Source organism: Podarcis raffonei, chromosome 5 (assembly GCF_027172205.1).
Source record: "Podarcis raffonei isolate rPodRaf1 chromosome 5, rPodRaf1.pri, whole genome shotgun sequence".
In the NCBI taxonomy this organism is placed as follows: Eukaryota; Metazoa; Chordata; class Lepidosauria; order Squamata; family Lacertidae; genus Podarcis; species Podarcis raffonei.
Window position 1 is genome coordinate 67,403,545 of NC_070606.1, and position 13,361 is coordinate 67,416,905.

The 13,361-nt window shown below is 41.2% G+C and overlaps 1 protein-coding gene across 2 annotated transcripts in view; it reads right to left on the bottom strand.

Moving 5' to 3' along the window:
- LOC128414531 (glypican-5-like) overlaps positions 1–13,361 on the bottom strand; it is a 402,464-nt gene that overhangs the window by 359,136 nt on the left and 29,967 nt on the right. For both annotated transcript variants that reach the window (XM_053389946.1, XM_053389947.1), the window contains exon 2: positions 1,825–1,986. In XM_053389946.1, coding sequence (XP_053245921.1) covers positions 1,825–1,986 — 162 coding nt within the window. The remainder of the gene's footprint in view (positions 1–1,824; positions 1,987–13,361) is intronic.

The window sequence follows — 13,361 nt, forward strand, 5'->3', positions numbered from 1 at the left end:
GTGCTTTTGTCTTTGCTATTTATTTTGCATTTTTGAGGCTTTTTTGGTTAATTTGTTTTTGTGACTGTGTGGAACCCAGTTCAGCTACTGATTGATTGATTGATTGTGTGACTGTGGAAATGGATAAAAGCCCCCCCCCATCCAAACAATTACTATCATCAGTGCACTTAAGAAAAAAAACTAATTTTAATTTTTATCATCTACAATACTGTCTTATTTAGTTTATAGTACAGTACATTGATTATTGCTTTCATTTTATGGCTCAATGGTCTCATTAGATAGTAAAATTCATGTTAAATTGCTCTTTTAGGGGTTGTTTTTAAAAGTCTGGAATGGATTAATCCATTTTGCATTACTTTCTATTGGAAAGTGCACCTTGGTTTTGGAATGCTTTGGTTTTGGAATGGACTTCTGGAACAGATTAAGTTTGAGAACCAAGGTACCACTGTATTATCACTCAGAGTACAGAAACATATGGCTTGAGTTTTGCACTTTCTTCCTAGTTACTTTGGTTCATATAAACAATGACAAAGAACAATGCTGACCGCTACTCTATCCAAATAACCCTGCCACCGTCCAAGCACACTCTTTCCCCAACCCCAATGGCTCATAACTCTCGACTGACCCTCTCAACTGTCTCCCACTAGTATTCAAACTCCTTTTCAAAATTTTACCCAATCGCCACTCATGTCTAACATCCCCCACACACTCTTCCCAACCACTTACCACAATTCACATCCAGTGGTACCTTGGTTCTCAAATTTTACAAGAACGTTTTGGGAGTCCATTCAACTTCCGAAACATTTGAAAACCAAGGCGTGGCTTCCGATTGGCTGCAGGAGCTTCCTGCACTCAAGCGGATGCCACGTCAGACATTCGGTTTCTGAAAAACGTTCGAAAACCAGAACACTTACTTCTGGGTTTTTGGCGTTCGGGAGCCAAAACGTTCAAGTACCAAGGCGTTCAAGAACCAAGCTATGACTGTAATATACTTACCGTATTTTTCGCCCTATAGGACGCACTTTTTCCCCTCCAAAAATGAAGGGGAAATGTGTGTGCGTCCTATGGGGCGAATGCAGGCTTTCCCGGGCTTCCTGCAGCTCTGCGCCACCCTCCCGATCCTGGCGCGAAGCCGCGCGGGGCTCCGGAGGGTGGCGCGGAGCTGCCTGCGCTCCAGGGCTTCCTGCAGCTCTGCGCCACCCTCCCGATCCCGGCGCGAAGCCACGCGGGGCTCCGGAGGGTGGCGCAGAGCTGCCTGCGCTCCAGGGCTTCCTGCAGCTCTGCGCCACCCTCTGGATCCTGGCACTAAGCTGCGTGGGGCTCCGGAGGGTAGCGCAGAGCTGCCTGCATTCTGAAGCCTGGTGCGTGCTGAAGAGCGCCCCCGGGCTTCGCGCACCTCTCCGCAAGCCTGGGGAGACCTGCGCGGCTCCCTAGGCTTGCGGATAGCAGGCTGTTCTGGGGGCTTGGGTCGGGGGAAGCTCGGGCTTCCCCCACACCTGCCCCGTGCCTGAGGAGGGAAAAAAAATTCTTTATTTCCCCCCCCCCAAAAAAAAATTTAGGTGCGTCCTATGGGGCGGTGCGTCCTATGGGGCGAAAAATACGGTACCTACATTTAACACATATTACTCTAATGTTATTACATATACACAGCATCACCGTGTTGCTTTCATACCCTGATTGTAAGCTTCCTAGAAACATGTGGCTGGCCATGACTGGAATGTGGCTGCTTGACTAGATGGTCCATTGGTCGAGCCAGCAAGCATGTTCTTATGCATTTATTGGCACAGGGAAGAAGTTGCTTCACAGTTTTCTTAATATTCCTACCTTGAAAAGCTGTGATGTGACCGACAATCATATATTTTAGTTCAAAATTTAGAGTCTGGATGTTCTCCATCCTTTCTCTCCGAACTGCTGCTTGATAGCTTTCTTCCATCTTTCTAGTGCAACATGTTTGCACTTTGTGCTGGCAGATCTGTAAGTTGGAATCTGTTGCAAGAAAAGAATAAATTAAAAACAAACATCCTCAGTGAGAACATCAACAAACAGCGCCAAATATATTTCTAACAAGCAAAGTGATGCAGCTCGTAAGAAGTAAAATGTCCAGCCCTTCTGTACACTTCAAGGGCCCAGCGTCTGACCGCATTATGACTGCATCAACTAAATTAAGGAAACGCCATCATATCCAGGATTACATGTGCTGCAGCCTCTGTTCAAAAAGGAGCCTAATTCAGGCACATCATTTGTGGGTGCATCCCAACAACCTGTTGATCAAGCATCCATCCTGCTTTGCTTGTAGTAAGATTAGATTACTTTGGCAATTCAATGAGCTTTCATTGTGGTTTGCTTGGAGGTGAGGAGGCTAGATGATGCTGTATCAAGGAAGCGTTATTCCACACTTTGTTGGGATGCTACTGAATCCCTCCTGAAAATAGCAATCACCCTGAAGCTCCCTGTGTGTCCTCTTTACTATCAAGGCAAAAGCAATAGTCCTTTGAGCTGTGTATTCAATTGGTCTGCAACATGTGTTGAGTGTGAGCATGTGAGTTGTACACACAATTTCAGGCCTGGCGAACTCGGCCTCTGTTGACTTTAGTATGCACTGAAATTAAGCCAATTTCCATGGCTTTTTGAATGCCTTTGAAGATACAGGAGTTGTGAACTGGCCTACAGAAGGGGTGAAGGGACAGAATGAGCCACCTGCCCCTTAGTACAGCGGCACAATAACCTCCACACAGCCAAAATGTGCTACAGTCAAGTCAAGGACTGCCACTTTTGCAGAAACACCAGAGGCTGCATCTGCATGTTTGAGAAGAATGGGATCAGCTCACTAGTTTCACCTGAATACTTAGCACCACATCTTACAAATATGTATACCTGGGAGCTGTTTAGTCTGTTCGTTCTTCTTCAAAACAGAAGCCTAGGAAGAAATCCTACCAACAATTGCTGCAGTTTAGAGCCTAGTTCTTTTTCTGCCCAGTGGTACCAACTTGAATAAAATATTGGGGGGGGGGGCATATAAGCCCAACTCTGCATAATTGATCACAAGACATGATGCGCACACACCATTTGAATGGCAATGCCCATAAACTTTTTTTGGGGGGAGTCAATTATTTTATTGGGGGGCCAAAGGGACCTCAGCAACTAGGAGTTGTCTCCTAGGTTTCTACCTATGTTACTTCTTTCATAAGTGAAGCTACTAGCTTGACAATACAGGCCTATTTCTGCCACAGAATCTTAAATTCATATCTACATATGATATGAGCAGGGTTAATGAAATATATTTTTATTTTCCTGCTTCAGAAATCACTATAAGTCCCCTGCTAAAAGCTTATATTCAAACCCCCTGTCTATGCCCATTTTATAATTTTGGCTTGGGATTTCTGCAGGTGTTATTACCTACAAATCATACACTGGGTTTGATGAAAATATTTCTCTTCAGGAAAATGATTCATCTTCATAGCAAAACAGAAGAAACAGCCACAGAGACCTTAGCAGCCATTGGTGGCCAAGATTCTTTGCCCCATTAGTTTTCTGAACAAACAGACAGACGGTTGAAGAGAATGTCTGCAGATCCAGGGCCAAAAGGCTACAAAGATTGTTCCTAAAGAGAAACAGCACAAATCCTCTGAATGCCAAGAGAACACCATGCAGAACACAAAGTATTTAAAGCAAAACATAAAGCAAGTCGCAGTCTCACTAGGAAGCCTTTATGTTGGTATACTGTGAGCTCAGAAATTTCATTTTTCTCAATACTAGCTTTGGGATGGAATCTTTAATTACCAAAAAAGAAACCCACACCACCCTAATCTAGGTTTTGGTACTCAACTTTGGCTGCTGAGAATAGTTAATGCAGCTTTGTACAGTCCCAAAATCTTAAATAACTCTAAAGAGAGCATTAAAAAAAATTCACACTAGCTGATCTTAATGCAAAGCATACCCCCATCAAATAGGCATGGGGGGGGGGAGTAAGAGCTCAGACAGTGTGGCAACTTAAGGGCACACTGCACTGCAGCACCAGAGAATGCATACCAGATTTCAGAGGGTGCATCTGCATGCCAGCTTCCCAGGCTGATGGGTCAGTGCCATTTAATGACCCACCTTCTTGAATGCCCCCTTTATGGGGCCCAATGAAACTATCCAAACAGCAGTCCTGCTAACCTGAAGAAGAAACTTGACAATAGTAGTCTTCCCTCAGGCAGACACTCATTTCATGAGGCAATGGATTCCACACAGAATCTCAAAACACACAACGATGCTGAAGTCAGATAACCAAAGTCAGCCACAGCTGGGATGCAAAGCCACTCAATATGGAACTTGTTTGAATTTTAAAAAAAAAAAAAACCCAGCCTAATGCATGCAGTATTTTTTTAAAAAATAATAATACAGTTTTATTGGAAATACCACTGAAAAATGATATTACAATCTTTGAGTCACACCACATAAAAAATCATAGTGGAACTTCAGAGTTATAAATAATTCTATTCCCCAATAGTCGCAGATCAGACAGACAACAAGAATTCCCCAGGAAATCAAGTTAAAGTTTACTGGATAATTATAAGCACACATGGTGGAGCCTTATGCCCTGTAACAGAAAAAGAACCAAGGCCTCACGGCCCTTTCCAGGAGGAGGAGGAACACAGGAAAGTGTGTAAATGAAACCAAAATCATTTAAGCGGTGCTTTTTTCCATAAAAAAATGTTTAGGGGTACTCTCATTTTCCTACTCATATTGAAACACTGCCCCTCAATGAGGACAAACTTAGATTAACAAAATGTTTAGGGGTATGCGTACCCCTGCATCCCCCCAGAAAAAAAGCACTGCATTTAAGCTAGGGCAGTATTCTCTGCGCTGACTGGTTACAGCTCTCTATGGTTTCAGTCAAGATCCTTTATCAGCTCTTCCTGGGGCATGGTGGGATAATGGTAAGCAATGGTGACTCCGCTCCTTCCCAACTGGGACCTACTGTATCCAGGACCTAGGAGAAGCAGCAGGAAGGAGAACCATGGAGCAGGAGAACCATTTCGGCAGTTCAGGCATGGGGTGGGGAGGCTGCCACTAGGACTGCACACTCAGAAAAATGTTGGGCCTCCTTTAACAACTCCCTCCTCTCAGCTGCAATGGTACAGTGGTACCTCGGGTTACATACGCTTCAGGTTACATACTCCGCTAACCCAGAAATAGTACCTTGGGTTAAGAACTTTGCATCAGGATGAGAACAGAAACCGTGCTCCGGTGGTGCGGCGGCAGCAGGAGGCCCCATTAACCAAAGTGGTGCTTCAGGTTAAGAACAGTTTCAGGTTAAGAACGGACCTCCGGAACAAATTAAGTACTTAACCCGAGGTACCACTGTATTTAAGATTTTCAGCCCCAGTAGGGCGAAAAAGAGGAGATAGCAGAGAAGAATGTGAAGCGTTTCTTAAACAAGAAAAATATATCTGGCGTTAACTGGTTTGTAAATTAAGTGAGTATATAGAATTGGCACAATTATGGTAACTTCAATTCTAAGATATCAATCAAATCAAAAGTTAAGAATGGAGTGGAAGTATTTCAAAGATTATACGTCAAAATATTGTTCTAAAAATGACATGCTAATAGGCTTAGAATAAAAAAAGTAAGCAATAACAAAACCAATAAAGAAAGAAGGAAAAATCAGAATTTAACAAAAATAATTTATTATAGAATGCAAGGGGGGGGAAAGGTAGAAAGAAATATAAAGAAGTTGAATTGCTGTGGAGGGAAGTAGAGGGTGGGTTGTGGGTTTTAAAATTAAGTGTATAATTATGCAGCTGTTGTAATTTAGATATTATATTTTATGTGAAGGGAATCATTGGGAATTTAAGTTTCAATAAAGATCTTTGAAAAAACAAAATAAATAAAAAAAAGAAAAATATATCTGGGTATACTGTAGCATTCCCTATAAGTGTTTAGGAAATTCTAATGGATAGTAAACTGAACATGAGTCAACCATATGACGTCATGGCCCAAGGCCAAGATTCAGCTGTGGCCACAGTTAACATTACATAAGTAAGACTTTGAAAGATCACTCAGTGCTACTGGTATGCATTTATTTTTATTTCCAACTTACATCCTTCTCGAACTCCGATAGAAAGGATTCAGTTGGAAAGTTAAAGGTAAAGGTACCCCTGCCCGTACGGGCCAGTCTTGACAGACTCTGGGGTTGTGCGCCCATCTCACTCAAGAGGCCGGGGGCCAGCGCTGTCCGGAGACACTTCCGGGTCACGTGGCCAGTGTGACAAAGCTGCATCTGGCGAGCCAGCGCAGCACACGGAAATGCCGTTTACCTTCCTGCCAGTAAGCGGTCCCTATTTATCTACTTGCACCCGAGGGTGCTTTCGAACTGCTAGGTTGGCAGGCGCTGGGACCGAGCAACGGGAGCGCACCCCGCCGCGGGGATTCGAACCGCCAACCTTTCAATCGGCAAGCCCTAGGCGCTGAGGCTTTTACCCACAGCGCCACCCGCGTCCCCTCAGTTGGAAAGTTACGGAGATGCTAAAAGTTCGACAGCAAATCACACAGAGAAAGAATGTAAGAAGTGGGTATGCTTAGCCTAGAAAGAGTTGAATGAAGGGGGATATGTTAACATTGTAAGATTAAAAGGTTATAAAGAAGAGCGAAGGGTTTTTTTCCTTCTCCTTGAGTACTTTCTTCTTCTTTCTTTGGTGATCACTCGTAGCCAAGTAAGATTGTCTCCCATAAACACGGTTTTAACAATGAGTCCATAAGTGATTGTGGAGACCAACTCTGGATCCACACATCCTTCCACAGTGGGGACATTGGTTTCCTGGTGGGAGTTGATCACGGTGTGGATTTGCCAAGCGTGCCTTCCTCTTAGCACGTTTCTCCCTTGCGTCCTGGGTTTGAGTGTCTTCAAAGCCCATGACAAGAATGATACAAGGAGATACTGTAAATATTTACACAATAAAGTTCTGTGTGCATTGAGACATTCAGAAAATGCTGCGAGAGAGACAGATCTCTGCTCCAATGATCTTACAGTCTAAATTTTGCATGAGTGGGTACATGGAAGAGTAAAAGTTAACAGGAGGGTCGGAGATTCACCACTCCTGCCTTATGCCAGCAGTCACGAAATTAAAAGACGCCTGCTTCTTGGGAGAAAAGCAATGACAAACCTAGACAGCATCTTATAAAGCAGAGACATCACCTTGCCAACAAAGGTCCGTATAGTTAAAGCTATGGTTTTCCCAGTAGTGATGTATGGAAGTGAGAGCTGGACCATAAAGAAGGCTGATTGCCGAAGAATTGATGCTTTTGAATTATGGTGCTGGAGGAGACTCTTGAGAGTCCCATGGACTGCAAAAAGATCAAACCTATCCATTCTTAAGGAAATCAGCCCTGAGTGCTCACTGGAAGGACAGATCGTGAAGCTGAGGCTCCAATACTTTGGCCACCTCATGAGAAGAGAAGACTCCCTGGAAAAGACCCTGATGTTGGGAAAGATTGAGGGCACAAGGAGAAGGGGACGACAGAGGACGAGATGGTTGGACAGTGTTCTCAAAGCTACCAGCATGAGTTTGACCAAACTGCGGGAGGCAGTGGAAGACAGGAGTGCCTGGTGTGCTCTGGTCCATGGGGTCACGAAGAGTTGGACAAGACTAAATGACTAAACAACAACATTGTGGCTTTCTACCATCTTAGGCAGAAGTCTTTCCCAACACTGCCATGCAATATCATATTTCTAACTGAAGATGCCAGCGGTAGAACAATATATGCACCTGAGAGGGCCAGATGTACAATTCTGCCCCAGAGGGATTCCATCGAGCGGCTGGGGATTGAGCCTGACTCGGTCATATTTGGAGACTACAAAATTTACAAACAAATTAAGGTTTCAGTTGTGCCATATGCTCAGCCATCCGTATAGACTAGCTCCATATCTTTGCTGCCATCCAGAAATTCCACAGTATGTTGTTCCAGAATCAGTATGTTTCCCCCCTCTGGGGAGATGAAACTGAATCCCACTGCTTTAGGGTTGCCCTTAAAAATTATCAAGGATGGAGATTTATTATGCTTCCATGGGAAATGCAGGCGGTTCTGCTTCTCTTGAGTCACATTTTTGTCTGATTTAGCAAGAAGCTAGGCTGGAATTTGACACTTCCATTGATTTGTCAATATTCTTGTTGCCGTCTTGTTGTAGTCCCTGTAGTACTAGCTGTGCCAAGCAAATTAAAGAAACAATATTTTAATGCTGCAAAAACAAAGTTGTTTTCTTTGTCAACAACAGAGATTTTGCTTGCGTTTTTTATGCAGTTTTGCCTACAACATGATTCCTTCTTTTGCCCCTCCTTATGCATCAGTATTTAAGAGCTAATTCATGTGATACATTTTGTCTGCATTGAATGCTCCCAGGGTTTTCCCAGAGACACATTTATTAATAAGGATTTTGTGGGCTATCAAGCCTCATATAACCAACATGCTTAACCCTAATTAAAGCATGAAGGGGTTAAGACCATAGAGTAAACTGTCCTGCCAGGCTTAGCTAGGTCACTCCTCTTCACCTTGGAAAAAAGGGTCACCAGATTCTTTGTTCTCCATGTGAACCCTACCAGTAAGGAAGTCTCAGCTGGATGTCCAGACTTAGACCACATGGCTTATGCAAGCCATCTTTGTGTTTCTATACAAATCATTTTTAAAAATTTACCATTTTGGAACCTAAATTATACTGCCAGACTTCTCTTGCTGCTGTATGGAAACGCACATGAATCTGATCTTTGAAGAGTTTGTAAGTAAGCCATTTTTTAACATACTAAACATGTGGGAGTTTTTTTCTATACTTCAACTGGTTATTGTTTGAAATAAATATATACATTTTCTATTCTAAGGGAAGCAGGGAACTTTGTTTTTTTTATAAGATATTTATTAGAGTTTTCAATTTTATACAAACAAAAAGAAAAAAGAAAAAAGAAAAAAATATTAAAAACACTTAAAGTTCACAACTTATTTTTCAATGACATATTTCCCTGACCTCCTCATACCTCCCCTTCTTGTATTCCAGTTCAAATTATTTGTACAGCAAATCCTTATCTCAAAGCATTACAGCTAAAAAACACCTTATTTTCTATCCAACATCTTAAGTTATTGTAGCTTAAACTTTTACTTATAGAAAACCATTTTTCATATTCTTTTATACCATTACAGCTAGAAACCACTTAATTTCAATCCAACATCATTCAACATTCATTAATATTACAATATTTCTGTAAGTAGTCCTTAAATTTCTTCCAATCTTCTTCCACCGACTCTTCTCCCTGGTCACGGATTCTGCCAGTCATTTCTGCCAATCCCATACAGTCAATCAACTTCATCTGCCATTCTTCCAGAGTGGGTGGATCTTGCGTCTTCCAGTACTTTGCAATAAGTATTCTTGCTGCTGTTGTAGCATACATAAAGAAAGTTCTATCCTTTTTTGACACCAACTGGCCGACCATGCCCAAGAGAAAGGCCTCTGGTTTCTTCAAGAAGGTATATTTAAATACCTTTTTCAATTCGTTATAGATCATTTCCCAGAAAGCCTTAATCCTAGGGCACGTCCACCAAAGGTGAAAAAATGTACCTTCATTTTCTGGGGTCATGTACCACCTGTATATCATTTTCATAATATTTTCTCTTAAGGCATTGCATGCCGTAAATTTCATCCCAGTGGTCCACAACTGTTCCCAGTCAGCAAACATAATGTTATGTCCAACATCTTGTGCCCATTTAATCATAGCAGATTTGACCGTCTCATCCTGAGTGTTCCATTTCAACAGCAAGTTATACATTTTTGACAAAATCTTAGTTTTGGGTTCTAACAGTTCTGTTTCCAATTTAGATTTATCCACCTGGAAGCCAATTTTCTTATCCAAATTATAAGCCTCCATTATCTGAAAATAATGAAGCCAGTCTTGCACTTTGTTTTTTAATTTCTCAAAACTCTGCAGTTTCAGTCTATCTCCTTCTTGTTCCAAAATTTCCCAATATTTCGGCCATTTGGCCTCCATATTGAGCTTCTTCTGAGCTTTTGCTTCCATTGGGGTTTTATTTTCCAATAAATCCTTATATCTAATCCAAACATTAAACAATGCTTTCCTAACAATATGATTTTTAAATGCTTTATGTGCTTTAACCTTGTCATACCACAAATATGCATGCCACCCAAAAACGTTGTTAAAACCTTCTAAATCCAAAATGTCTGTGTTCTCAAGAAGCAGCCAGTCTTTCAGCCAGCAGAACGCTGCTGATTCATAATAAAGTTTAAAGTCTGGCAGGGCAAATCCACCCCTTTCCTTTGCATCAGTTAATATCTTAAATTTTATTCTGGGCTTCTTGCCCTGCCAGACAAATTTAGAAATGTCTTTCTGCCACTTCTTGAAACAGTCCATCTTGTCCACAATTTGCAATGTTTGAAACAAAAACAACATTCTAGGCAATACATTCATCTTTATAGCTGCAATTCGACCCAACAAGGAAAGCTTCAAATTTGACCAAATTTCTAAATCTTTTTTCACTTCCATCCAACATTTTTCATAGTTATCTTTAAACAAATTCCCATTTTTAGCTGTCATGTTAATCCCCAGGTATTTCACTTTCTTAACAACAGTTAAACCTGTTTCATTCTGAAACTTCTCTCTTTCAGTCAATGTTAAGTTTTTCTCTAAAACCCTAGTTTTTGACTTGTTCAATTTAAATCCTGCCACCTGACCAAATTCTTGAATTAGTTCTAAAACTCTTTTAGTACTAGATTCTGGCTCCTGTAACGTCAAAACTAGGTCATCTGCAAATGCTCTCAGTTTATACTGTTTAGCTCCGACCTGTATACCTTTAACCATCCGGTCCCTTCTAATCATGTTCAGCAGGACCTCCAGGACCGATATAAAAAGCAATGGGGAAATTGGGCATCCCTGTTGTGTCCCTTTTTCTATCTTAAATTGTTCCGTAACCACATTATTTACAATTAATTTAGCCTTTTGTTCAGAATATATTGCACCTATACCATTCTCAAAACCTTGGCCTACCCCCATACCCTGTAAGTTCTTTTTCATAAAACTCCAAGAAATATTGTCAAAAGCTTTCTCCGCATCCACAAATATCAGGACTGCTTTAGTGTTTATATTCACTTCTAACTTTTCCAAAATGTCAGTTATGTTCCTCAAATTATCAGATAAATGTCTTCCCGGTAGAAAGCCCGCTTGGTCCTTATGAATCTCTTCAATCAATACTTTTTTCAGTCTCTTAGCCAGAATATCAGCAAAAATTTTGTAATCCACATTTAATAAGGATATGGGACTGTAGTTCTTAAGTTGAGTCTTTTCAGTTTCCGTTTTCGGTATTAGTGTAATATAAGCCTCTTTCCACGATTCTGGTGCCCTTTTCCCTTCCAAAATTTCATTGCAGACTTCCTTCAAAGGTTGTAATAACCACTCTTTCAAAGATCTATAATATCTGGAAGTCAGCCCATCCGGTCCTGGAGACTTGCCTAATTGCATATTTTGAATGGCACCTTCTATCTCCTGGTCAGATATTTTGCAGTTCAACATTAGTTTGCTTTCTTGTGAGATTTTTTGTAATCCATTTGTTTTCAAAAAACGATCAATGTCCATTTCATTCTGTGGCCCTTGTGCATATAGTTGTTTGAAGTACTTCTGGAAGCAATTTCTAATCTCATTTGGATTATGTATGTCTTTTCCTTCTACTTCCAAATTTGTGATGGTATTTAATTTTTGTCTTTTTTTCAGTTGCCAAGCCAATAGTTTCCCACATTTATTCACTGATTCAAATGTCTTCTGTCTCATTTGTTTAATTTTCCATTCTATTTCCTGATTCATCAATTCCATATATTGTACTTGATAAAGTTTTATTTCTCTCAAGATCTCCTGCGACTTTGGCTTTACTCTCAATTTTTTCTCCTCTTCTTTTATTTTCTCCAAAATTTTATCTTTTTTCTCATTTCGACTTCTATTCTTTATTGCATTCTGTTGTATCAAGAACCCTCTCATCACAGCTTTACTTGCATCCCAGATTACTCTTTTTTCAACATTTGTTGACATATTTATTTCAAAATAGTCTCTCAAAGTTTTTTGGGCCTTCTTATATACTTCTTCATCTTTAAATAGGGTGTCATTCATCCTCCATCTAAAGGTGCCGGTTGTTGTTTGCTTCATCTCCATCTTTACAGCGTTATGGTCAGAGCAAGTTTTGGGGCAGATTTCGACTCTTTTTATCTTTGGTGCCATTCCTCTAGTAATCCAAATCTGGTCAATTCTAGTCCATGTCATCTTAGCTTCAGAGAAAAAAGTTCCCTCTCTCCCCAGGGGGTTCTTAGTTCTCCAGATGGCAATCAAGTCCATATTGTCAGTCATTTCAAAGAAAGTTTTTGGTAGTCTACCATCTTTGGTGACTACCTGTTTTTGTGCCTTGTCCATGTTTGTAGATACGACTCCATTCATATCCCCCATCAGGATTATATTATAGTCCATATAGTCCAAAAGGGTCTCATGCAACTTCTTAAAAAATTCAGATTTCCCCTCGTTCGGTGCATACACCCCTACAATCAAAAGGGAAGCAGGGAACTTTGGAAGCAAGAGGGTATAGCTCTAACAGCTTATATTTCCATGTTTTACTTTGCTGCATATTTTGTGATTTTAAATCTCTGCTGGAGTTCTGTCACCAAAGAGTGCTTGCCCCAAACCTGGATCTAGGTATCCAGGGAATTCTCCTATTTTACCAGAACCTAAAATTTTCCTCTTTTAACCAAAACACAGAAATACACAGACTCTGGAGGAGAATGTCAACTGGTTTCTACTGCTCACAGTGGTAAGTTCAGGCTACTACAGCAATGATAGGAATTGCCCTGAGACACACCAGCTGTACTCATGGAGAAGTGGCCTCATTTAAGCTTTAAAATGGTTTCAGCCTAAGCTGTTTGATGGACCCCCTGCACCCATATCAGCCTGTCTGGACACTGGGATATGCAACAAAAGGCCTCCTTGTTTGTCCAGCTCCTAGATCAGTGAGATTGGTGGCTGAAAGGGAGGAGATGGCCCTTCTGTGATGATTTCAGGTAAAGGAAAAGGTAAAGAATTCCCTCCCAGCAGATCTGCAGCAGGCTGCCATGCTTCCAGCTTTTCAGAAAGCTTTAAAGGCATTTCCTACGAGCCTATTATTGATTCACGTCCTCTGGCTTTAGCTGCAGGTTGCTCATGGTGTGAAAAGTGATTTATCTGGCTGGCTGAGTTAAGTTTATTGGTTTTTACCTTAGCAGGAGAAATAAGGTTTCAGGGTTATTTTGTTCCATTGATATTTTGTAAATACAACACTAAAACACCGTGGATGGCCAAGCACTCTTCAGA